Source organism: Phocoena phocoena, chromosome 16 (assembly GCF_963924675.1).
Source record: "Phocoena phocoena chromosome 16, mPhoPho1.1, whole genome shotgun sequence".
NCBI classification, from domain to species: Eukaryota; Metazoa; Chordata; class Mammalia; order Artiodactyla; family Phocoenidae; genus Phocoena; species Phocoena phocoena.
In genome coordinates, this window is record NC_089234.1 from 57,989,251 (window position 1) to 58,016,223 (window position 26,973).

At 51.0% G+C, this 26,973-nt stretch overlaps 1 protein-coding gene across 3 annotated transcripts; it reads left to right on the forward strand.

The window, feature by feature from the left end:
* Positions 1–2,428: 2,428 nt before the first annotated feature.
* On the forward strand, positions 2,429–12,734 carry DUSP13B (dual specificity phosphatase 13B). Of its 3 annotated transcripts, XM_065894100.1 has the most exons (6): positions 2,429–2,515; positions 4,821–5,024; positions 6,042–6,136; positions 9,814–9,987; positions 11,394–11,614; positions 12,289–12,491. In XM_065894100.1, exons 1-6 carry the CDS (start codon positions 2,429–2,431, stop codon positions 12,489–12,491), a joined length of 984 nt encoding a protein of 327 aa, XP_065750172.1. The 3 variants fall into 3 exon arrangements, with proteins under 3 accessions (XP_065750172.1, XP_065750171.1, XP_065750173.1); XM_065894099.1 differs by lacking the exons at positions 2,429–2,515; positions 4,821–5,024; positions 6,042–6,136 and adding exons at positions 3,739–3,773; positions 8,569–8,940; XM_065894101.1 differs by lacking the exons at positions 2,429–2,515; positions 4,821–5,024; positions 6,042–6,136 and adding exons at positions 8,443–8,541; positions 8,851–8,940 and having other exon boundaries at positions 12,289–12,734.
* The last annotated feature ends 14,239 nt before the right edge of the window (positions 12,735–26,973 follow it).

Below are 26,973 nucleotides of genomic sequence, written 5' to 3' on the forward strand. Positions count from 1 at the left end.
AGCCGTGTGGACGAAGTTTGGCCCAACCTTTACATAGGAGATGCGTGAGTGGTAGCTGACTGAAGGGATAAGGGGGTGGAGACAAGGAGAGACAGTTCCTGGGATCTTCACCAGAGATGGGGGTGGGGTGGGTATAAGGGCAATAGTTCTTCTCTGAGCTTCCCAGGCTAGGGACTTTCTCCAGGACCCCTCTGTACTGGGGACAGTGCAGTGAGCAGGTGCAGCCACCAGGGGGAGCAGAGACTTTGCCTGCCTGAAAGAAGGGAGCTCCCAGAGGTTCCCAGAGTCTTCTGGCACATCCAGAACAACTGGAGGGTCTGGGGCGGGGGAAGGACTGGGGAATGTTGATTTGGGGTATGAGATGAGGTGGACAGAGAGCTTGCCTTTCCGGTTCCAGCCTCCCTCCTCTGGACACAGAGTGGGTGAGGAAGGCTGACTGAAGGTGAATCAGGGGAGGTGTCACCTTTAAATATTTGCAGATTAGAAGCAGGTATGAGGTAGTGGCCAGGAGAGGCCAGATATGCATGGTAGGGCATGGGGCAAGAAGGGAGGTGCAGCTGGGTCCCAGGGCCGAAGCAATCCTTTTCCTTCCTGTCCTGGCCAAGGCAAGGGTGGATTGCCTCAGGGAGCAAAGAGAGGCTAAAGCTAAATCCCTTGACCACCAGCTCCCCTACCAGAAAGCTCCTATGGTGGGGCTGTGAGCCGCAGACCCCATGGGTTCCTTCTGGCTCCTTTTGGACCCTAATGGATTCATCGCTCTGAAGCGGGGGTCCAGACAAAGCCTTCCTGGACCTCATTGCTCCCCTTCCTCCCCTCCCCAGGGCCACGGCAAATAACCGCTTTGAGCTATGGAAGCTGGGCATCACCCACGTGCTGAATGCTGCCCATGGGGGCCTCTACTGTCAGGGCAGCCCTGACTTCTACGGCAGCACTGTGAGCTACCTGGGGGTGCCAGCCCACGACCTCCCTGAGTTCGACATCAGTGCCTACTTCTCCTCTGCAGCGGACTTCATCCACCGTGCCCTCAGCACACCCGGGGGTAAGACTTGGGGTTTGAACCCATATCGCATCCTGCTCAGTCATGGGGGGATGTCCAGTTTCCCCTTAAACATCAGTGTCCTCACACCCCTAGTTTTTAAAGGGCCATCAGTTTTTTAAAACTCTCTGCTCAGTGTTCCAGCACTTTATCCAACAGCATTGCTTCACAGATAGGGAAACTGAGGCCTAGAATACAGGTCATGCCATGAGCTAGGAGCAGCCCTGGGGCTAGAAGCCAGGTCTCCCAAACAACAAAACAGTTCTTCCTGTATCACTCAGCCTTGGGACATTGCTATCTGGTACCTAGATGTCTGGCTTCTGCCCCAAAGTACTTTCGAATGGAAAAAATCTTCTAATACCAGGGGTACAACAAAGGAGCCTGGGGAAGCTGCTTCATGTTCATCCTGGGTGAGAGCCATGCCCCTTGCCACCTGACCCCGGGTGAGCCAGTGTCTTCTCTGGACTTCAGTTTCTCTGTGTCGTGGGAAAGACAAGACTATGGCTCATAGCACTGTTCAATCCAAGGCACTCTGACATTCATTTTCCTTCACCATTCATTCACCAACTATTATCTTCTCTGTGACAGCCACGGAGCTAGATACTGGGAATCCACACTTAGGCAAGGCAGGGCTCCCAGTGGAAAGACAGTCAAACTGTGAAGTATTACAAGCGCTACTCAGATGAGTGGGCAAATGTGAAGAGCAAAGGGAGGTGGGGTGGGGGGGACTTCCCTCTACAACTGTATTCACCGGTCCACATGCAAAAAGGATGAGCTGCTCTGTGATTCAAGTGATACCATGAGTGGTCAGGAAGCCATGTCTCAGCCAAAACCTGACAAATTAGTAGATGTTAATCAGACCAAGAGAAGGGGAAAACTTTTACAGGTAGTTGAAATAGCATATGGTAAGGCTGGAGGCCAGGGACCATGACAGCTTCAAGGAACTGAAAGTTACGCAGTGTTCCTAGAGCTGAGGGGTGGGGGGTGGGGGGACAGCCTGAGGTGAGGCTGCAGGGTCAGCAGGGGCCAGCTCACAGAGGGTCCTGTGAGCCACATTGGGGAGTGTGAACCCCATCCCAAGGGTAGGCATAATAGGTGCTGGTGTGCCCATTTGACAGAGCAGGAAATGGAGGCCCATACATGCTGAATGATTTACTCAGGGTCACAGAATATACCCAGGGCAGAGGAGGGAAAGGAACTTGGGTCCGCACCTCAGCCCCTGGGTGGGCTGGTGGGTGGGAAAGGGTCTTTCAGCAGGATGTCTTTCTCAGCCAGGGTCCTGGTGCACTGCGTGGTAGGGGTGAGCCGCTCCGCCACGCTGGTCCTCGCCTACCTCATGCTGCGCCAGCAGCTGTCCCTGCGTCAGGCAGTGATCGCCGTGAGGCAGCATCGATGGGTCTTCCCCAACCGAGGCTTCCTCCACCAGCTCTGCCAGCTGGACCAGCAGCTGCGGGGTGCAGGCCGGAGCTGAGGGGCCAGGTGAGGGTCGGGCAGGGCGTGAGGGGCCGGGGCTGGGTACAGTTAGCAGTGAGAGGTCAGGTGAGGGCTGGGCAGAGGGCAAGGGTACGATTGGAAGTAAGGGGTTGGGTGAGGGCTGGCAGGGGACATGGATGGGACCAGTTCAGAGGTTGGAGATCAAGGTTGTGTGTGGCTGGAAGAGAGGGTTGAAGGGGGCCTGGCCCGTTCCCCAAGCTGCTGGGATCCCCTCACCAATCCAAGGTCTCACCTGGGCCTGGCTGAGGCACCCCTCTCCTAGGACCCTCTTCTCCAGCCCACCCAGATTCTTCAGACCCAGAGAAGATGGAAAGGCTAGGAAGGAAAGGGGTGGAAAGCATAAAATGGAAGAGGTGAGGCCTTCCAACCTGGTCCTAATGCTGATCTGTCCTGCCTCCTTGGCTGAAAGCTTGTGGGGCTCACCTGAACCCCACCGAGGCAGCAGCACAGCCAGTCCTGCACCTGAGGGCTGTCTGGCCCTTCCCACGCCTCTGCACACCCTCCCCTCAGGTCTGGATCCCAGCTCTAGGGAAAAAGTGTCCTGCAGCTATTGCTCCAAGCTTAGTTAATTCTGTCAGCCCTGAGCATCCATTCCCACCACGGGGAAGGAGAACAGGTGCTCCTGCCGCCAGCCATGACCTCCTCACACAAGCCCTGCTTGATATAAAGTTCTTCTGTCGCCACACCGTTCAGTTCTCTGCCTTGGACCCAGCACCCCACTGTCTACCTTCACCCCACCCAATGTGATCTCAGAGACCTACAGAAGGCCCCTCCCTAACCTCCCTCCCTCTCTGGTCCTGGGGACCCTTTAGGACATAAAGGTTTCCCTGAAGTCTGTCCATTTACCTTCTGCCTTCCTCCTGTTCCATGTTCAGTGCATTTGGAGGAAGAGCGCCCCGTCTTTAAGCTGCCTAAGGGGAACAGATCCCCAGTACCTCCTCTTCCCAAGGCACCTCCCTCCCGCCGGAGGCCCCAGCGTCCCCAGCTGCCCAGTAGAAGGAGTTGGGCTCCCCTAGCAGCAACAATGCTTCTCAGGCTCCCAGCCCACAAATGGTTGCCAAGGTGCTGCCACAATTTCTTTGGCGTCAGCTCTGTGTTTTCCTCCAGCTCAACGGAGAGGCAGGGGTGCCTCTTTCTGGGGTCAGTGGCTGTGAGGGTGCCAGATTGTGAAGGAGCTGCAGAATTCCTACTGCCCTTCTTCTCCCATCATGCCCAGGCTGGGACTGTCCCCAACAGCCCATCTTCCTCACACTCAACATCCCCACCGAGGGCCATCTGATGGAAGGTTAAGCCTCCAGAGCTGCTCTCCATTCCCCCTATCCAGCCTCCAGCTCCTGCTACCCATACTGCTCCTTCCTTCATCTCTCCTCAACCCTGACTTTGGCTGTGCCCCACCGCTGCCAGGTGGGAGTGGGGCACTGGCCTAGGCTCTCCTGGGAGTTTGAAGAGCAGCAGCTTCCTCCTCCTGCCAAGACCTTCCCTGGGGCATGGACTGAATCTCCCCCTGCCCCCACACATAAGAGGTGGATTTGTCTCTGAATGCACAGCCAGCCCAACCAAGGAGAGCGTTTGAGCAATATCGACCCCTTCCCACATGCTGTCAGGACCATGAGCATCTTGGGGTCGGGGATTAGGGCAGGATGGAGGGCGAGGTTTAGAGTTTGGGGCTGAGTGTAAAGGAAGAAAATGAGTGTTGTGGCTGGCGTTGGGATTAGGCCTGGGGTGAAGCTGGGCGGGAAACTGTCGTGGGGAGTTCTGCAGGTGTGGGAGCCAAGAGGCGGACAGGAATGGCATGTTCCCATCCTGCTCTCTTTCCTCTAAACAAGGTTTAGGAACCTGGGAGAACAGCAAATCTCTGATCATGCCCAATCATCCCACTTCCGCGGCCTGGGGCCCTAAAATACTCTGACCTCAGCCCTCAGCATCTCTCCCTTCGGGCAGCTAGCTTTGGGAGAATCATTTGGACTACAGCATTGCACAATTACTGGGAGTGTATCCAACAGCTGGAGCCCCAGGAGTTGTGCAGTGAGCAACCTGTGTGACTGTACACAGCAGCCCTGGGGCTGGGGACTCTGAGAGATAAGGGGGCTTTGGGGAGGTCATCTCCCTCCATGAGCCCTGGGCCCCGAACTTGCCTCATCTCTCTCGGCACCCGTACCCACTTGACCTTACACAGAGGCTCAAGGCAGAAGCAGGTTTATCTGACAGCTCTTGTCCCTGCCCTGATGAGTCCCGGCCAATCTGAACCATGGTTTACCTGCCTGTAACATGGAGCTCATCTCTCCCCCAGAACTGGTCCTTACTCCCTGCCACAGGGCTCTGCCACTTTGCCACCCTGGCGCTGGCCCTGCTGGTGCTGCTGGAGGCTCTGGCCCAGGTGGGTGCCCAGAAGATGGTAAGAGACCAGTGTGGGGTCCGCCCTAGAGCCTGCAACTCCATGCGCTTCCTCCTGCTGCCTGCACCCCCTCTCAGCCACTGTCTCCAGTTCTCACAGGTGGGAAGGGGCTCCTGGTTGAGGCCCCTTGGGCGTGTGATCTGGTTGTTCTCTTCCCTGTCCCCCTCAGGAGTGGGGGGACACGGGAGGGGGGATTCTAAGCGTTTATGATGGCCCCTGGCCACGGCTGTCTCCATCAGCTCTCCCCAGGGCTCAGGGAGCCCCAGTAGGGGCTGAGCCCTAGCTCCCTGGAGCTCGGGCTTCAGAGACCCCGTGGAGGCATGGCTACGGGTATGCATACGTCTGTGTGTGTGTCAGTCATCTGGGAGTATGAGTGGGGAAGGGTATTAAAGTATGGGTATATGAAGAGGGTCTCTGGAGAGCAGGGAGTGTTCTTAATAGGCCCAAATCCAAGGTCCCTCACTGAGCCGTTAGCCTTGGAAGGGACTTTAAAGACCATCTCACTGGCCTGGAGGAGCAGTGAGGCCTGTGCAGGAACGTCTTCTGCGGGAGGGAGGAGCTTGGCAGAGGGCAGAGTGGTTTGCAGACACACAGCTTCTGACTGAAGGCCGGGCCTGCTCCAAAGACCTGCTCTGAACTCCACTTATATCTCTGTCTGCCCCCACTTCCCTCAGCCTGAGTCTTCTGGATCTTTATCCTGGGCCAGTCCTGTAATCCTCGGCTCCCAACCAAGGGCCCCTGGACCTGGCTTGTGATGTTGGCAGTGCGGCCAGTGTGGGTGTGATCTGGCTGTTCTCTTCCCTGTCCCCCTCCATGGAAGATTCTTGTAGCTTTAACTTTCTGCCCACGCTCCACATCACCCTTGAAGGCCAACCGACCTTTCAAAATGGCTTATTCAGTCTTCCTTCTTCCTGCCTCACAAGCAACATCCACATCCACACATACCACAGGCAGACCCCTGCCAGACTGTCTCTACTCCCAGCAGGGCCAGGTGCCTGGCTGGGCTTGGCACTGACCATGCCAGGGGACCAGTGGGTGAGTTGGGAGTGGCAGGGGGAGGCCAGAGGAGGGGAGCAGCACATCATGCTTTATAATTAAACTCCGATCAAAAAATAGAAACAGCATCAAGCGTGCAGAGACAGGCGGCTGGAAGCCGGGAGCAAAAAGTGCCCGTCAGAGAAGACCTCAGCCTGGGCCAGATACCCCCACAGGTGGGTGAGTGCCCCTATTTCAGGGGGGCTGCAGAGCATGCTGGGTAATGAGGGCCAGAACACCTGTGCCTGTGTGTGTGTGTGTGTGTGTGTGTGTGTGTGTGTGTGTGTGTGTGTGGTGGGGGGGTGGGTTAGATCTGGGGAGGGACTGGGTCAGAGATAGAAGCACAGACAAAGCAGAGTAGTCAGAATGACCTGGGCTTGAATCCTGGCTCCCACACCTATTGGCTGTGTGACCTACGGCATAGAGGATGATAATATCATCTGCCTCATAAGGGTAATGTGCAGATTCAGTGAAAAAAATGTAAGCATTTAGCTCTGATACATAGTACGTCCTTAGTTAGTGGTGAATACAATAATTATTGCTGGACAGAGAAAGAAAAATCAAGAAATACAAAGAGTTACAGACCAAGCCTCATTAGTCCATGGGATATGGCTGAGTCTTGAAAGGGAAAGAGTAATAATGGTGATGATAATAATAGTAAGATGCACCATTTATGGGGCATCTACCAGGAGGAAGACCCCGTGGGAGGTGCCTTGAACATTTCTTATCTCATGGAATTCTCACAGCAGCTCCACTGAGAAAACTAGCTCAGAGAAGACTACACAGAAACAAGCCCCAGACTTGAGAACTCGGCTCAGGTCTGCCCTCCTCCAAGGCCTGCACACAGAGTGCAGAGCCTCAGGCAGCTCACCACAGGCCACCCGCCGGCCACCCTCCCCAAGGCTTCCTTCACCAGACTCCTCACTTGTCCTGCCCTGAGATGTCCAGCCCCAGCTGTCCTGTGGCCACAGTCCCTGTGGTCTACCTTGAGGGGAGGAGGAGAAAGCAGGGAGAGTGAACAGGAGGGAAGACCAGGGGAGCACGTCTGGAGCTTCAGGGAGGAGGTGGATGGCAGACAGAGGCCCCCTGCCCTGCAGAGGCCTGGACCTTGGCCTGAGGCTACCGGCGTGCTGGGTGGTGTGTTGGGAGGCTGCTGGAGGAGCACAAGCTCCTGTGAGAGGCAGGGAGACAGAGGCAACCGAGGAGCGCGACACAGAGAGGCACCAACAAAGGCAGAACACAGATGTCTGAACTTGTAAACAGCTGCGACTCAGGAAAACCGTTGCCCACAGAGGCAGCTGCTCAGCTTAGGGAGGAGACACAGGAAGGTCGCAGGAGGAGTACCAGAGGGAAGGGAGAGAAGAGCCAGGCCGGCCCTGTCCCTGCTGGATGTTGGGCCCAGGCTTCACCCTGCTGTGGCTGAGGAGATGCGGAAGGAGGTGTCAGGCGGGGCACTCGGCATCTAGGTCTGGGGATGGCAGAAACCAGGGGGCTGCTGCAGCCACCAACTCCCCTTCTTTGGGTGTGCCCGGAGCTTGAAGGATGAGTCGCTGGGTGGGGGCTAGGCCTGACCTTGGCTGAAAAGGTGGGCTGGACCCTTCTGGGATAGAGCAGACAGGTAGGGGGTACATCCATGAGCATCAGGTGTGAGGTCCAACGTGAGGCCTAGCAAGGGGTACTCCTAAGTCCGAGGAAAAAGCCCCCTTCTCCAGACCTGGGCCTAAGCCCCGAAGAGGCTGAGGAGTGAGCCAGTAGAAGAGGCTGAGCCAGTAGAGGGGTCAGCCCTCATCCCTGACCCCTCTACTGGCTCCTTCTCCTCCCAGGAGCCTCCAGGAGGAGCACGGACAAGTTCTGTCTCAGCCGGAGCCTGGCTATCCGCGCCCAGGCACCGCTGGGCTGCAAGGCACCAATTGGCCACTGGGTGGCAGCCTTACCCCACACCAAGCTCAGAGGCCTGCAGCGGCGCCTGCCAGACTTCCCAAAGCCCCAACGCAACCGACCTGGGGCTCCTGCAGGCCCAGCTGGTAGCTCCAGCCCAGTGTCGCTGTTGGACTCTCCCCACCCCAACACAATACACTGTGCTGTACCCTGTAGTTTTTGCAAACCCAGGCTCTCCTCTCTCATTCTCAGGTCAGACCCTCCAGAGATTCCTTAAAGTCAGGCAAGGCCAGCATCTTTAAGTTCAGAAAGAGAAACCGGGGCCCAGACAGGAGCAAAGACTTGCTATTGACCTCGGAATTAGCTGTGGCCAGGCTCTCCCCGCTCCCTCTAAAGTTCTCTTCCCACCAGTTCACATAGCCTCCCATCTCCATGGGGAGTCCCAGGGCCAAGAGCCTTTAATCGCAAAGAGACACCAAGCAGAGAGGGGTCCGGGCGTTTGGAAGGTCTGCACTTCAGTCAGCAGTGGCCTAGGTCTGCTCTCAGGCCCCACCCCCATGGGCTCCAAGGGGAGGACCTGGAATTCTAGCTGCTTCATAGTGTTTGTGTTCCGGGCAGAACCTGCCCCGGCCCCATTCCGCTCACGTGCTGAGTCCTGTCCCTGCACCCACACCCCGACTCCCAGGCCCAGACCATGCCCTAGGTAGGTGGCAGGCAGTTCAGCCTGTCCTGAGAGGTCACAGTGGGGGATGAAAGGGAAAGCCGGGCCTTCGCTTCCGCCCTGCCCTCCCACTGCTCCCTGGGTGAGCTTGGCCAAACCAGTGGCCTTCCAGGTTCCCATTTCTCTTCCTGGCCCTGGCACTGCCTACCAAAGAGCAAAGAAGTTCTTCCCAGTTTGTACCTTCCCTAGTTACTGGTTGAGGGGACCAGGGACAGTTAGCCAAGAGAGGCACTCCTTCCAAGCCCAGCACCAGAACCAGGTTCTGGTGCCACTGACATCCCAGCTCTGCAGGGTCTCGGACCCCCTCAGCCAGCTGACTCCTGACACAAGCCACCCCACCTGGGTGAGGCCTGACCTGCAGCACTGGCCTGAGTCATGCGGGTAAGGAATGAAATCCCAGGGCCTATAGGCAGATATGGAACAGCTACACTAGGCTCCCCTGTAGAGACAGATGAGTTAGCGACGATTCTCTGGAGTCCCTGAAGGTGGTAACTCGAAGGCTTGGGGATGGAACTGAAGGAGAACAGAACTGGACTGAAACCCCGGCCTTGCTCCTTAACAGCCGTAAGACTGAGCATTACTTAAAAATTATTCTCTGTGACCTTCATGTTCCTGCTTCAGCTTCCTCCTATGTATGATAGGGACCTACCATGCGTGAGGCACCAGGCCCCTAAGAGGCATTAGCTCATTCAGTACGGAAGTGCTAACAAATGTCAGTTCATAGCCCAGGCCCCTTCCTCCAGAGACGGGCTCTGACCTTCAAGCACCTGTTACAGGGATGGGAGTCTGAGGACCAGCCCTGGAAGTAGAGGAGAAGGGGGCTTGAGATGAGCTGCCCAGTTGGCAGGGGTCTTCCTAGGTGCCCTGTGAGGGCCACAGCCATCTGGAGTCCCCACCCCTACGAAGTCCCAAGTAACCAGAGACTTAAGGGGTGGGGTCTGCACTGACTAGTTGTTACAAACAGGGAACTCCAAGAGCCCCTTGAAAAAAGCTTCCAACATCAGGGGCCTCTGGAGAGGGCAGGAGAGAGGGCTTCCCAGCTCCACAGCGGTGACGAGGGGTTGATTCCCTTGTTCCCTGGGGAAAGGCCTCAGCCCCAGCTGAGCTGGTTAATAACCTCATGTGAAATAACTGAGGCCCTTCTGAAGCATCCTAGTGGCACCTGGGCACTGCATCATGCCTGGGCCTCCCTGTCAGCTGGACCCACCTGCAGGGAGGCTGCCCCTCGCCACCACAGTTTCCACTCTGTTCCAGGATGGACTCGCTGCAGAAACAGGACCTCCGGAGGCCCAAGATCCACGGGGCAGTCCGGGTGACCCCCTATCAGCCACCCACGCTGGCCTCACTGCAGCGCTTGCTGTGGGTCCCTCGGGCTGCCGTGCTGAGCCATATCAACGAAGTCTGGCCCAACCTCTTCCTGGGAGATGCGTAAGTACGATCCACAGTGGGTGTTGGGAGAACAGAAGGGGAGCCTCTTCCAGAGCCAAGGGGCAGAGTTGGCACCCTCTTTGCCTCCAACCATCTCTTTCCACATGTTTATTTCCTTTTACACTATTATTACTTTGTGGAAATAGAACACACCTAAGAAAAGTACACAGAGCATAGACGAACAGTTTCATCCCCCAGGTCAAGAAATAGGACATTAGTTGTGCCTCAGAAGCCCCTGTGGAACCCTTCTCATCATAACCCTTTTCCCTGTAGATAATCACTCAGTATTGAAATAATAATTTCCTTGCTTTTCTTTTTAGTTTCGCCATTTGTGTTAGTTTTGCCTATGTTTTAAAGTGATAGGAATAGAATCATACTGTGTATTTTGTGCCTGGCGTCATTTGCTCAAAATTGGGAGATTCGCCGACATTATGTGTAGCTATAGTTCATTCATTTTTGGTTGCTATATATTATTCGTTTGTATGAATACACCATAGTTTATTTATTCTATTTGAGTTGTTTCCACTTTGGGGCTATTATAAATGGTGATTCTAGAAGCTAGTACATGTGCCCTGGGAACACACACGTTTCTCTAGGATGTATATATAGAGTGGAAAGTGAGTCATTTTCCCCAAAAGTTTTCTTAAAATTTAGAACATATGGATGAATATATGTGCATTTTATGTTTTCCTTAATATTTAGAAAATATAGATCAATATCCTATTAACAATAGGGCAAATATGTATCCCCCCTACACACACAGATAACCAGTAATAAAATCCTTGTTGACTTTTTAAAAATGCATACAAAAATGGTATCGCTTTATAATCCCATCTTGTAATCTGCTTTATATAGAAAACTTTTTAAATGGAATTGCACAACATACTTTTAAAACACTTTAAAACAATGTTCTGTTTTGTTATCCTCCGTTTTTCTCAATATAGCAGCAACACCTTTCTTGGTTCACCAGCATCTATCTACCACATTTTAGTGGTTGTGTAGTATTTCATTTAGCTATACCATAGTCAATCTTCTTTTATAGGCTATTTAGTGATTTTTTTCCCCACTTTTTCTCTATCTTAAACATTAGATCCAGTTTACATTTGTCTGTGAGCACATTTGGGATTCTTTAAGTTCCTAGGAGACCTGCTGGGGCAAAGTAAGTGTACATTTTCGAGGCTTCTGATGCCATGTGGCCGACCTGCCTTCCAGAAAAGTTGGGCTGAGTGAAAGGGAGTCTTGAACTCCTACTAGAGGAGCCCCTACACCCGAGCCAGTTCACTGGTTCCAGTCTACCCTTGGAGGAGGATGGCAGAGGAGGCAAGGGGGCAAGTTCCAGGCCAGCCAGAGCTGACCCAGTGAGCTCTACCCCACCTCCCAACTCCCCCCGTGCCCCTCCCCCCCAGGTACGCAGCCCGGGACAAGAACAAGCTGACCCAGCTGGGCATCACCCACATCGTGAATGTTGCCGCAGGAAAGTTTCAGGTGGACACAGGTGCCAACTTCTACCGTGGAATGCCCTTGGAGTACTATGGCATTGAGGCTGATGACAACCCCTTCTTCGACCTCAGTGTCTACTTTCTGCCCGTTGCTCGATACATCCAAAGTGCCCTCATCATTCCCCAAGGTCAGCTGCTGGGGAAGGCACTGGGGTGGAGGTGGGGTGCAGGCAGGATCTGGGGCTATCTACTTTTCCAGGAGCATGGATGGTGGGGTTCTTCAGCAACCCTCCCACCTCATGCATGGGGCTCACTACTACCATTTAGTGAGCATCCCCTTCAGGGACACCCTGGAAACCAACAATCATAGATATAACTAAGGTCCAGTGTTGTCGTTAGGGTAACCATATCGCTTGGTAAGAGGCCAGGTGTTGGGCAAAAGGTACAGGACCTAGAGAAAACTGCTCAAGAGCGTTTGCTAAGATGAGGCCTCAGTGTAGAGCTGCAGGGGCTGGGGAGAGGGCAGAACTGGGGGGAAAGGGAGGGAGGTGGACACCCCCTGCAAACCCAGGGGACTCCAGGAGTACTGACCCCCCACCGTGCTAGAGTGGCAAGGGATGCCAGAGGAGGCACCTTGCACCAGGAGAAGGGAGTCCCGCTGCTAACCTTCACCCTGCCACTAACTTGCTTTGTGACCTTGAGCGAGTCCCTTTCCTCTCTGGGCCTCAGTTGCCCCATATGACAATGAGGACAGTGTCAGTATTCCAGGATGCTGTGATAGGTGGGCAGAAGCATCCCTGATTCCCTAAGGGGCAGGCGGTGTGAGGACAGATAGCTGATGCTAGGTTGGGTCTCCCCGCAGGCCGCGTGCTGGTACACTGTGCCATGGGGGTGAGCCGCTCTGCCACGGTTGTCCTGGCCTTCCTCATGATCTGCGAGAACATGACACTGGTGGAGGCCATCCAGACAGTGCAAGCGCACCGGGATATCTGCCCCAACTCAGGCTTCCTCCGGCAGCTCCAGGTTCTGGACAACCGACTGGGGCAGGAGACGGGGCGGCTGTGACCTGGTGGGCAACCAGGAACCCTGACCCTCCAGCCAGCATGGCCCACCCAACCAGCCTGGCCCTGGGGACCTTGCTTCCAGTGACCTTGAGATGTAAATAGCAAGTGGGGGCTTAGCTGAGGCAGAGGCAGGGAGAGCTGGGTGGTGACCTTTAGCAGGTGTATCTCCCTGACCCAATCCAAAGATTCTTTATGCAGAAAAGAGTTCAGTCTGTCTCTATAATAAAAGGTTCATCATAATAAAGACAGGAGACCTCTGGTGGTTTGTGGGGCAGTGGTCACGAGGCTCCAGAAGGCTTGCCAGCCCATGAGGGCAGCCTAGAGGTGGGGTGTGAGTCAACTGTCTGAGTAAAGACCAAAGTTCAATGCATCACCATCCTTTCCATGCCCACCCTGTATCAAACACCGACTATCAAAACTCGCTGTGCACAAACAGCATCTCCTGAATCCGGTCAGTTTTTTCATTTTCGTTCTTCTTCCAAAAAGGACTGACAAAAGTCACAGAAACCTAATAGAAGCATTAAACAATAGCACAGGGGTTTGGGAGGAGACATGCCAGAATTCCTGGTGAGGGACGGTTATATGATGGGGCAACATTTGGCTGTGAGTTTCTTACTGTTTGTACCCTAATAAAATAAAACAATGTAAAAAGCCCATAGGTTCCTCACCCGTACGTGAGGTATTTATGAGGATTAGATGGGCTGGCATTCCTCCTCCCTCTCTGGCTGTTTCCATGCAGCCCTGGCCTCCTCCGGCTGACCCTTAAACATCAAGGTGTCCGAGGACGCTGGCCTCTGCCTCTTCTCTCCTTCAGTGTTCTCGCTCTCCTGGGGATCCTCTTGTCCCCACAGCCTCAGTTCACATCTCTAGGCTGATGACTCTCAGACCCCTACAGCAGCCCAATTCTCTCTTCTGAGTTCAGAACCTCTGTATCCTACTGGCCACCTTCATTTGAATATTGAACCTGAGCTTCAAACTGAACTTTTCATCACCTCCCACCCAGACCCACTCCTTTTCCTAGTTCCCACTTTAGTGAAGGGCTCTGATAGGCCTTGTCATCCAAGTCAGTGGTGGACTTCTGCCACTCTTCCAATTGGCCTACCAACTCTACCTCCTAAACAGGGCTCAGACCTGCTCACTTAGCTTCATCTTTGCTGACTACCCAAGTTCAAGCCACCTTACCTCTCACCTGGATTCTTGCTCAGGCCCCTGATGGTCTCTCTGCTTCTAGCCTTGCCCCCTCCAATCTCCATGTGGGCCCCAGACAGCTTACTAAGAGGAAAATCGCATCACATCACCCCGACACTTACAACCCCTGAAGGACAAACACCTTGACAAAGCATAAAGATTCTTCATTTTCTGAGACCGTCTCATGTCTCCAGACATCTCTCTTCTAATTCTGTTCCCATACATGCCATGTAATTAAGAAATGCTAAATACACTTGCAGTTTCCAGAATGTACCACCTGCTTACCTCTTGGTGCTTTGCACATGCTTCAGGTTGCAGCACCTGAATGCACATCCTCACTCATTTTTGTTGGGGTCTCTTTGAGGTCTCAGTTTAGATGTCACTTCTGGGGACGCCCCTGGACCCAGCAAACCTGAGTGAAGTGTTTTTCCTCATGCTACCAAAATGTCCATCCACCCCTTGTGGGATCACCTGTCACACTGAACTATAATTGCTTGGTGCCTTGTCATTCTCTTCCAGCTGGCTGTCTCTCACCAGGCTTTCCCTGGGCTCAAGGTCCCCATGACTCCCACACTCTCTGGCTACGACCCTGCCATCAGGTAGAGTTCCGTGTTACTGGGCCCTCTCTACAGGGGCCACCAGGGGGAGAGGACTTGCCCCTGGGACTGGGCCAGCCTCCAGAGGGCACCTCCTCTCCCCCCAGCTCCACGTGCACACAGCATCTCACCATTTGGTCACCCTGACACCCTCTTCCCATCTCATCTTGTCCCCCTTGGGCCACCTTTGACTTCCCTCTTTGCTCCCCTGCCAAGGCTCTCTGGGAACAGCCCTGCCTTCTCCTGGGAACTTAAGGGCCCTTTGCCCTTCTCCACCATCTGCTCTATTTCCAGAGGGCAAGTGCTTTTCCTTTGTGCAAATCCAAAAAGGGGCACCCTCTGACCAAACCAGCCTTTTAGGCAGGAGCACTCCTGGGCAAACAGTTTGGTCAAGAAAAAGGTGTCCCTTCCTCCCAGGTAGACGTAGTTCCAAGTTACGCTGGCCAACTCCGTGAGCTGAGCACAGGCTGGGTTTTAGGCCCATTTACTCCTCCTTCAATTTATAAACTGCACAAATGTAGACAGCCCTCCCTGGGCCAAAGGGATTCATAGCCCCATTTTACAGATGAACAAACTGATGCTCAGAGAAGCTAAAATGAGGCTGGATGTTGCCTCCTGGATCCAGGATCTCCGGGCTCTGGCCTCAAAGGGCAGGTACTGCCCAGCAGATCCCCTGCTCTGCTGCCTGCAGTGCTTGGTCCTAATCCCAGCTGGCTGTTGGCTACCTAAGGTGCTCTCTGGGCCTTTTCCAAAGGGTAAGCACATGTCCTAGCTGGAGTTTGGCAGGAGGGCTGGTGCTGCTGTGTCCAACCAGGCAGGATGGAAAACTTCTCAGTTCATCCTCAGGTTGGTGGGGCCTATAATTTTCCAGAGCAGACAAAGCTAGTCCCGTCAGTACTCTGCGCACCCCCAATTCCCTTGGGTCCCCCCACTCAGCCTGACAACTCAGCCCTTGTTGCTATCTCTTGCTTATGCATGGTCAGCAGGATCCAAAATAGTGGCTCCAGAAGCCAGTCTCTAAATCAACATCCGGGTCTATGACTGTGGGCAGCCTGCCCTTGCTGGCTGGGGTAGAGTGCCCTGAACCTGGGACAGAGCCACACCCTGGGCCTGCGGCTTGAGTTTCAGCAGGTTACCTTCTTGGGGCTCCGAGGGTTGGGCTCAGATTCTGGGGTTATGGGGAGACGAGGCAGGGAAAGCCACACATTCCCCAGAGCACACAAGGAAACAGAGGTTGAGCTCCAGACTGACGCCTCCACCGGGAACCCTTCCTGCCTGCCACACTTGGCCCAGGAAGTCTGCGATGATGCATCTACTCTTCCTGTTCTATAGAGCAGCCTCGTGAAAGGAGTGAGGTATTGTTAAGACTGTGAATTTGGAGCCAGATTGCCTAGGTTGAAATTCTACCTCTGCCCCTTACCAGGTGTGTAAACTCAGTTAACCTCTCCATACCTCAGTTTCCCCCATCTGTAACATGGGAGTAATAATAGCCAACATACAGGATTGTTGTAAGGATAAAGTGGGGCACATAGGAAGTGCGTTGTACAACATGTGGCAAGCTCTCAAAAATGAGAGCTCTGACTATTGTCATAGTACGTAGTACGGGGGCCCTGGCATCACCTGCTGCACAGGAACTCCCAGTCCTGGACTAAAGGCTGGCAGCACTCTCAGTGAATTGAATGAATGAATGATAAAAAAAATTAGCTGACCTAAAAAAAAAAAAAAAAAATTAGCTGACCTAAATGCAACACGGTACCCCGGACTGGATTTGGGCACAGCAAAAGACTTAAGCAGAAAAACTGGTGAAATCTGAAAAAATTCTGTTGTTTAGTTAATAGTGTTACACCAATTTTAATGTCTTTGGTAAATGGACCATGGTTATATAAGAAGTTAACATTAAAGGAAGCTGGGTGAAGCGTGTCTAAGAAATGTCTCTGCTATCTTTATAAGTCTTCTGTAAATCTAAAATTAGTTCAAAGTAAAACGTTTTAAAAATTTGTTAACAATTACTGACTGCTTTGCATATGCCAGGTACTTTGCTTAATGCTTTAGATACGTCATACATCTTTTTTTTTTTTTTTTCCAGTTTCATTCGTGATGTTTTATTTCTTTAGAAAAAACACAAATCAAATACAGCAAAATGTTAAGATTTGACCATATTGAGCTTTGGGAATATAGGTGTCTGTTATTTTTTTTGTATTCTTAAAATATTTCCTAATTTAAAAAATCAAAGATAAATTGACTGACTTTTAAAATTAGAAACATTCTATTCTCTATATTTAGGTTTTGAAAGCCATCAGCAAATGGGTTTTAGGAACTATTCTGAATTAAAATGGTGCCATTATTATTGGCTTTAGGCCTAAAATACTGCAAATTCATGTTATCCTTTTAAAACCTTCAAGAGGCTTGATTATGGATAATCTTGCTTCAAGAAAAAGGTAATGATGACCAGTTTATAGAGTTTAGATGAAATAACTGTGATCAAAGGGAAGCTAGGCCAGTAAGTCAAACTATACAGTTGACCCTTGAACAACGAAGGTTCAAGGTTCAGTTAAACCTGTGCGGGTCTATTTATACACAGATTGTTTGCAATAGTAAATATTGTAGGGCTTCCCTGGTGGCGTCATGGTTGAGAGTCCGCCTGCCGATGCAGGGGACACAGGTTCGTGCCCCGGTACGGGAAGATCCCACATGCCGTGGAGTGGCTGGGCCCGTGAGCCATGGCCACTGAGCCTGCGCATCCGGAGCCTGTGCTCCGCAACGGGAGAGGCCACAACAGTGAGAGGCCCGCGTACCGCAAAAAAAAAAAAAAAAAAAAAAAAAAAAGGAAATATTGTTGTACTACACGATATATAGTTGGCTGAATCCACCAATGTGAATCACTGATACAATCCAGAGGCACCGTGGATATGGAGGAACCATGTGTAAGGAGAGCCAACTATAAGTTATACACATGAATTTTCAACTCTATAGAAGGGTCTGTGCCCCTAACCCCCTCGTTGTTCAAAGGTCAACTGTACATTTCATTTAATCCTCACAACCCTATGGGATAGGTCCCATTATCACCCCATTTTACAGACAAGAACACAGGTGGAGAGAGGTTAAGCCAGACAGCAGCTAACTTTGAGAGCTTATGTACCTGAGGGTTAGTCAGGCTTGTGGCTCTGACAAAGCTTTATTTCTCTTTCACAACACAAGTTGATGGATGCAAGGAGGAGCAAGCATGGAGGATGTAGAGGCCAGATATATTACTTCCCCTCTAGTTTCCAGGGCAAGAACTCAGTCACATGGTCACACCTAACTGCAGAGGCAGCTGGGAAATGTGGTCTAGCAGGGCGCCCAGGAAGAAGAGGAAACTGCAGATATTGGTGATCTTGAGCAGGTGTTTCCAGAGCAGGCATTGTTAAGATTATATATATATATATATAAACGTTTAATTCTCATAAGCCATAGCAGTAGATACTATTATTAATATTCCCATCTTATAGATGTGAAAACTGAGTTTCAAAGAGAGCTTAAATAAACTTTCTCAAGGTCACTTAGCTAGCACTTGTAGAACCATATTACAAACTCAGTCAACAAGCCTATTTTCTTAAACACTTCCTGAGCCTTCATTCTGGGTTGGCCTTTAGTGACTTGCTTGCCAACAGAATTTGGGGAAGGAGTAACATTCTGGGACTTCTGAGGCTGGGTCATAAAATGCCTTGCAAACTTCTGCCTGGGGCAGAACACGCTCTCCGGGAGCCCTGAGCCACCTTGCAAGAAGTCTGACTCCCTGAAGGCCACCAGGTTGGAGAAGCCACGTGTAGGTGAACTGGTGTAGGCCTTGCTGAGTCCAGCCTTCTAGCTTCCTTGCCAATACCCTAGACATTACAGTGACCTCAGCACACCTGCTAGCTGAATACCACTTGCAATAGGTGTCAATGCCATGTGGAACAGAAGAACAGTCCACTTGAACCTGCCTGAATTAAGGGCCCACAAAATCACGAGCTAAAACAAGATGCTCTTGTTCTAAGTCACTAATATTTGGGGTAGTTTGTTATGTATCAGTAGATAGCAACGGTGGAGCCAGGTCTGAACTAAAGTCCCAGTTTTTAATCACTGAATCAGCCTCTGGAGGAATATGTGAATGAGAAAAGGACAGAGCAGCCACATCAATCCACCCCCATGCCAAGTGCATGAAGATGATGTCACAGCTACAGAGGAGTACAGATGACAATAGAGCCCTGGCTTTTATCTGCCCAGAGCCCCACTGGAGACCAAAGATGGTTAGGGGCCCAAGGGGAATGGTGGTGGCACAGGCTTTGGGGTGGGCAAGGTGGGGAGGCTGCCAGGAACGGAACATCGCCCTGCTCTCCCAAGCTCTGTCATAAGCTCCGGCCGCCCTACCTTCCAGGCCAACAGACTCCTGCTGAGTGGTCCAAGACTCCTGGTCCCCAGGAGGCCCCTGTGGGTCTGCTGGCCTCTAGCTCACAGCCTGGCCTTGACACTTGCCTCCTCCATTTCTTCTCCCACTGGGGTTGGGGAAGGCAGCTGCAGTATGAACTCTGCAGCCACTGGGGCCTTCGGGAAACCTGGCTGGAGGAAAACAAATACCCCACCCCACCCCTACCTACCCAGGTCCCGCCTTCCTTAGTAAGCAGGAGGAACGGGCTACCGGTGTTCTCCCTTTCCCCGATCACTCAGCTCGTTTTAGGTTATGCTCCCAGGTTTCTGCACTAATCTCTTCATCTGTGCTTCCTGAGCCATTTGATGTCTGGTCAGCCTGGCCTTCTCTCCTTGGGACCTGCTAGAATTTCCCCTCCTCTGAGATTTCCTGCACCCCAGCTCCTACTTCAGAGCCTTCCATAAGCCCATCCCTCGAAACACTTTCCCTTTCACAGTCCTGCACAGGTATTCAGACTTGGTCTCCTGTACCCTCCAGGCCCACAATGGGACTCCTGGGACCCCATCAGACTAGTTTTCAAGCCTCTCAGGGCTTAGTGCTGTTGACTGCTCAGGCCCTCCTGGTCCTGGTAGCAACTGGGGCGGAGGTTTACTCATTAAGCAGACACGAGAAAATATACATGCAAGTATAAAGAATTGAGGACAGGTTAATTTCCCCAGGGTCACATGCACACTTTAAAAGGAGTGCCGGAAAGAAGACATACAGATGGCCAGTAGGCACATGAAAAGATGCACAACATCACTAACTATCAGAGAAACGCAAATCGAAACTACAGTGAGGTACCACCTCACACCAGTCAGAATGGCCGTCATTAAAAAGTCTACAAACAGCAAGTGCCGGAGAGGATGTGGAGAAAAGGGAACCCTCTTATACTGTTGATGGGAATATAAGTTGGTGCAGCCACTATGGGAAACAGTATGGAGGTTCCTCAGAAAACTAAAGAGAATTACCATATGATCCAGCAATTCCACTCCTGCGCATATATACCCAGACAAAACTATAATTCAAAAGGATACATGCACCCCCTATGTTCATAGCAGCACTGTTCACAATAGCCAAAATATGGAAACAATCTAAATGTCCATCAATAGATGAATGGATAAAGATGTGGTACATATACACAATGGAATACTACTCAGCCATAAAAAAGAACAAAATAATGCCATTTGCAGCTACATGGATGCAACTAGAGATTATCATACTAAGTCAGAAAGAGAAAGACAAATACCATATGATGTCACTTATATGTGGAATCTAAAATATGGCACAAATGAACCTGTCTACAAAACAGAAACAGACTCACAGACAAAGAGAACAGACTTGTGGTTTCCAAGGGTGGGGGAGGGGGAGGGATGGACCGGAAATTTGGGGTTGGTAGATGCAAACTATTACGTTTAGAGTGGATAAACAACAAAGTCCTAATATATAGCACAGGGAACTATATTCAATATCCTGTGACAAACCATAATGGAAAAGAATACAAAAAAAGAACGTCTCTATGTGTATAACTGAGTCACCTTGCTGTACAGCAGAGATGGGCACAACACTGTAAATCCACTGTACTTCAGTAAAAAATAAAAAGGGTGCAGGGAAGGCACTGCTTCACTTGAATGTTGAACTTGCCGGCAGGACTACAACGGGGAAACTTGCGAGTGGGTGAAGGGGCTCTCATGGTCCCTTAGAGACCATACCACACAGATAGCACTCTGTACTATGCAAGGCCTCCATCATGCCAGCACCCCTTTCTGAGGGATTCCTGCTGTCACACACTCTCTGTCATATGACTGCTGCTCTACTGTCCTAGCCATAGATGGTTGCATCAGGATGGGTCCCAGGGCATGGACTTCTATTTGCTCTCCATGTCCATATCCCCTTTTACGTTGGTGAAGAACTTCAATTGTTAGCTGGGTGGGAATGCAACCAGCCAAAGTAGAACCTCTCTCAACCTCCCTTGTAGGTAAGTTTGGCCAAGTGACTATGTTCCGGCCAATTGGATGTAGTGGAATTATTGTGTGGAACTTCTGATAAGTCTCCTTAAAGGGCAAAGTGTGTGTCCTTTGACCCCCACCCCCACCCCCCTCCATGGTGCCACTTAGAGTGTGAATGGCATTGGCCAGGCTCCCTGCTAGCCCTGGACTGCTCTGCTTCCACACTTCTTTTACGTGAGAGAGAAAGAAATGTCTGTCTTGTTTAAACCATTGTTTTCCAAGTCTCTGTTACTTGCAGCCAAACTGGTCTGATGTAAGAGGCTGTCACTGATGGGTGTTCTGTCCTGGGCAAGGCTACAGACCCAATGAGGTCCTACCTCCTGGGGAGTCTAAGTGGGAGGCAATTACAGATAGCAGGATGGGTGGTGGGTACCTGAAATCGGGAAGCAGGAGCCATGGGCAGCAGAAATCACAAAGTGGAGAAGCAGGAGTCAGCTGGTGGAGACAGCAAATACTAGAAGCCAAACAGAGGGGCCAGGTCCCCGTAAAGCCAGAGCCCTGGAGTGAGGAGCAGCCCACACCTGATGAGACCCCACCTGAACCTGGTCACTGGAGCCGTGCTGTATCCTGGGAGATATTCCCATTCTCCAGGAGATTCATTGCTTTCCAGTGTGTTCTTACAATGAATCCCTGAGGTCACTGGAGAGTGAGTTTATCTTTGGGCTCCCGAAAGAAGCTCATCTATTCACTTCCTGAACTTCTGTAAGACCACAGGCATTCCCTGACGAGAAAGAGTCCCTTGGGCAGGACAATGGGTCAGTGGAGGCAGTCCTGTCTCAGAAACGGCCACCACACAGAAGGGGCTGGCCTGAGACCCCTCTCACTCTCAGTCTGGCTTTGTGGCTCCTGAGAAGCAGTACTACATCTCTAGGCAAGGAGATCACAACAGACACCGCCACCGCTGAACTGAGTGGCCTGGGGTGGGAAAGGGGTGGCAGGAAGGACAGGAGCCCTGGACACACATGGACTCCGCTTTTCTTTCAGACTCCATCCTTTAACCAGCTATGTGAGCCTGGGCAGGTTAGCTCCTCCGAACCTCATATCCCTCAAGTGTAAAAATGAGATGGATCCCAGCATTGCACAGGGCTGTTGTAAGCATGGAAACAAGAGAAGCAGTCCAGTGCCTGGCTCATAGCAGGCCCTCGAAAAAAGCTTGCGCTTCTTTCCTTCCTGCTGAGAAAGCCAGGGACTTGGGAAGGAAGGTCTGGATCTCCATCCTTCCTGGGTGAGGGAGGGGAGGGCTGGTCACACAGACCCCAAGAAAGACGCAATTTTTTTCTGCAGCTTCTCAGAACAGCAATGGGGCACAATGGGGTGACCACGATCAGCCTGTTTCTCAAAGGCCGTCATCTGGATTTACTTTCACATTCTTTTAAATAGATGTATATGATTTATAAACTTTTGCCAAGCAGTTTTACACATATAAGAGGCTCTGCATGCTATCACAGGTTTCTTAGATATGGTTGTAAACTTACATTAGGATATTAGACTGTAATGACAAATGTAGCCCTCTTACATAAAACCCTGGTTCTCCAAACACCAGAATATTTGTTTAATGAAAAGAGTTTTACAGGCTCTCCAGACTGCCAGTTCATCTTTATTCTGGTCCTTAACTTAGGGAACAAGAGAGAAAAGTTAAATGTCACACACACACACACACACACACACACACACACACACACACGCCTGAAGCAGGCTTATGAGAAAAATCTGGAATGTCTTGGAATTTTTTTTTTTTCTTTTCAATTACAGCTCAATAAAAATGCCCTCATAAAAGTTCTAGGTAAGCAATAGCTTTGCCAGCAGGATGGGTCTACCCACATCACAGGGAGGCCTGCCTGGTGTGATGGGTGGGGCGTGGGGGGGAGGGCAGGAAGCCAAAGCTGGCTCATTTACCATCTGTCCCTCTCCATGCAACACACACACAATGGACTCCTCAGAGGAACTGGGAACAGCCCATGCTAGGGAGGGGGTGGCGGGGGGCAGCCTCCTTCTTTCGGAAGGCCCTCTAAATCTGTCCAGCCAAGAGGCCAGCAGGAGAGAAGCCTTATATTAGGCATAATATTTTGAAAATACTAAATGGCTGCGTTTTTCATCCCTCTCCCCCATAACCAAGTTCCCTAGAAGCCGGATTGCCAGATAAAATATAGGATACCAGTTAAATTTGAATTTCAGATAAGCAACAAATAATTTTTTAGTATAAATATGCCCCAAATATCACAGAGGACATACTTATACTAAAAATGTATTCGTAAATCAGTCAACCCTACCTGGAAGTCACTTCACTATTATAGCCCCTGACAAATGGGAAAAAGAGGCCAAATCCAGAGGATGTTCAGGTAAGAAAGTAAAAGAAAGTGAATGACTGAAGAGAACAAGGCATAGAGGAGGGGGCAGGTGGCAGTGAGGCCTAGAGGTGGTGACCTCTGTTCTCTAAGACTGCGTCCCAGGGACAGAGTGAAACGTGCAGGGAGTGCCTTGCTCTTTACCTATTTAGGCTTCTGGAAGGAGACCATTTTGCCCAATGCGAGCAGCAGCCAGGCTCAAGGGGTCCCCCAGCATCAAGGCTCCCTCCCCACCTTGGTTCTTGCAATAAACCCTGATGTACATCCACAATCCATCTTGTGCAACAGAAGAGGATTCTGAGAGTCTGAGCTTTTAACTGGAAGAGGCTGGGATATTATTACTTAGCAAATTTAAGTGTCTGCCATTCCCAGCAGATAGGGAGGGGCTTGTGGGAAAGATTAGAAGAGCTAAAGAAAAATAAAGACACCTCACTTTCTTTGTACATCCCAGTGAAAAGAATCACAGCAACATGAGGGCAGTGATATAGTACACCTTGTTGTTGTCTTTCCCTCCGTTTCTAGAACACTGCCCAGCACATGACAGGTGCTCTACTGGGAATGGACACAGTGAGTGAATTTTCCACCCATTCCAAGCCAGACTGACTGCAGCAGTGAGGGTCTCCCCGGGTCCTGGGCACACCTGACCTCCCTCCCTGAGAAGTGGCCTCAGGGACAGTCTGAGACCATGTGCACAGACACCAAAGTGGTGAGTCGCTTAATAAAACATGAGTTTCTTCCCTAAGATCCATCAGCATCTTGTGCAGGAAAAAGTTACCTCATCAGAGTCACAGAACCTTTATTAAAACAACAATAATACTGTGTGCTAAGGTCTGTGTTAAGCACTTTATTCCATGTATACCTGAACACACAACAAATACCTCAAAGTCACCAGCTAATTCTTTATAATCTGCCATCAAACAGATCTGGAACGTGACTCCCTTCTCACAAATTCTGTCGCTGCCATCCTTGACCAAGGCACCAGCATCTCTTCCCTGGACAACCAGAGCAGTCCCCTCCTTAGTTCACTTTTTGTTCACCACATTGCATTCCCCACATAGCAGTCAAGATGTTCTTCTTAAAATGCAAATCAAATCATGTAAGCATCCTCCCTAGAAGAAAATCCAAACCCTTACCATGGCCACAAGGCCCCATGATTACAGGCCCTCACCTGCCAACATTTTCTCCCTCCTTCACCCTGTTGCAACCACACTAGCCTTTGAATGCATTAGGGTCCAGGCTCGGTTACTGTAACCGAGACTCCAAAACACAGTGGCTTAAACAGACAGCTGCTTATTTCTCTCTCATACCACTGTACAGAGGTAGGAGGGCAGTCCAGATGGGCGAGGGGACTCAGCTCCAGGAGGTCATGCAGGGACCCAGGTGCCTTCCACCTCACTGCTCTACCATCCCCTAGAGTGTTGACCTCGTCTGCCTGGTCAAAGCTGGGTCACAGCCACATCTGTAGCCCCTGGTTTTCCACTGTTGCTACTTCCTGGGTGCTTCGGTATCCCGGGTTTGTTCCCTTAACCCTGTTCACACTCTGTATGTAGGCCATCAATATCTTTTCATTTAAACCATCCCTGGTGAATTCTGTCCCTTTTTGACCCCTGACTGATAAGGGTTCACTGCACACAATGTGTCAAAGTCAACCCCTTCCTAAAATTGAGCTCAGTCCAGCCCATATATATATATATATATATATTTCTATATATATGGGTGTATGTATACATATGGGTATGTGTTATATATTTGTATATATGTGGGTGTGTGTATATACATGGGTGTGTGGGGTGTGTGTATGGGTGTGTGTATATATGCGTGTGAGTGTATATGTGTATGTTTTTCCCCATCCCAGACGATGCCCCCAGATCTAACTAGAATTGGCTCAAGGTACCTGTCATGACTAAACTATCATGGGTTGGCTAATGCCAGTGATTGAACTAAAAATGTCCATGACAGTTTGTTGGCTGCCTACTGGGTTCATGGATGACCAACACACTACCACGGGATACTCCCATCAAGCCTTCTTCCCACTTTGCCAAAGCTAGCCTTCTCAGACTTTTTTTTTTTTTGCGGTTCGCGGGCCTCTCACTGCTGTGGCCTCTCCCGTTGCAGAGCACAGGCTCCGGAAGTATAGCCTCAGCGGCCATGGCTCACGGGCCCAGCCGCTCCGCGGCATGTGGGATCTTCCCAGACCGGGGCATGAACCCACATCCCCTGCATCGGCAGGCAGACTCTCAACCATTGCGCCACCAGGGAAGCCCCTTCTCAGACATTTTTGAGTTTCCGGGCTCTTCTGGGCAACCCTGGCCCCTTATGCACCCCCAACACAGTCCTTGCTCACTGAGCTGCCGGTGGGTGCTTAGAGGTCTGTTTCCCCACTGCACAGTGAGTTCACCCAAGGCAGGCCCTGACTTCCTGCCTCCGGTACCACCACCTGCTTCTACAACAGGGCCTGGACACAGAGTAGGGCATCACTTCAATAAACATCTGCTGAAACCACAGGGGGATTTCAGCTCCTAACCTAATGGTTTATTAATTTATTCCTCTTTAGGGATTTCTTAATCCGTCCAATGGGAGATAAAACAGTTAACCAGAGTTGAGGGAGAATGAGAAGAACATCAATGCGTCTTCCAAGCCTAGAGCTTCACGTGCATTATATTATTTAATCTGCTGGTAACCCCATAGGTAGATCCTGTTATTAGTCCCAATGTACAGGCTCAGGGAAGTTAAGGGACTTGTACCAGCCCAGAGCTAAGTGGGAGGGGCAGGATTTGAACCCAAGTCTTGATGTTTTGAAAGCACATGCCCGTCCCTCCCCTGCTCTCCTGCCTCCCACACACAAATAATCACACTGTCAAGCCTCATCAATGTCACTTTGATGCACTAACAGGCCGTGAAAAGGAAACAGCCATCTATCTGTAAAATAAATAAGTCCTGGCGTGCACAGAGAGGTGCTAATAGAGATGCAATTTACCCATTTGCTGAGATCACTGACAGACTTGAGCAGGGCTCAAACGGCAATCTCCTGGGAAAGGGGGGAGTTTGGGAGGACCACGACGCACAGCCCATGCCCTGGGTCCTAAGGGCTCCAGAGCCCTCCAGCAGGAGGTTGGCAGGAGGCACTCCAGTGTTTTGACAGCCAGGGAGATAAACAGAGGTACTGATTTCAGAGAAACATCCTCGGCCCTAGGCTTTCTTTCCAAACATGAAGTCCTGACATCGCTAGGCCATCAAAGTCAAGAGTGACAGCTCCACAACAGACGTGCCCCTGCTGGCTGCCAGCAAACTCCCTGGAGAGCCACAGAAACCTCCAAGGCACCCACACGGTGGGCTTCAGGAACGGGGGACAACCCAGGCTGGAAGGAGGTAGGTCAGGTCTGGGCAAGAGGACAAACAGAAATCCCCATCCTGACGCCCATTAGCACAATGACTTGTCTCACTCTCAGCGATCTAGACCTTGGCTGTCCAGTATGGGAGCCCCCAGCCCCGTGGGGCTATTGAGCACTTCAGATGTGGCTGGTCCAAGTTGAGATGTGCTTTAAGTGTAGGATACTCAGATTTCACATGGAAAAAAGAACATCAAATATCTCAATAATTTTCATATTGAGTATTGAGTACATGTTGACATGATAATATTTGGGGCATAGTTAAATAAAATATATTATTAACATTAATTTCACCTGGGGGACTTCCCTGGTGGTCCAGTGGTTATGTGCTTCTACTGAAGGGAAAGGGGTTCAATCCCTCGTTGGGGAACTAAGATCCCACATGCAGTGAGGCACGGCCAAAAATAAATAAATAAATAGATAGATAAATAAATAAAATCCTGCCTGGAAAATTAATTTCACCTGTTTTTCACTATGTGGCTACTAGAAAATTTAAAATTGCATACATGGCTTGCATTATCTATTGGACA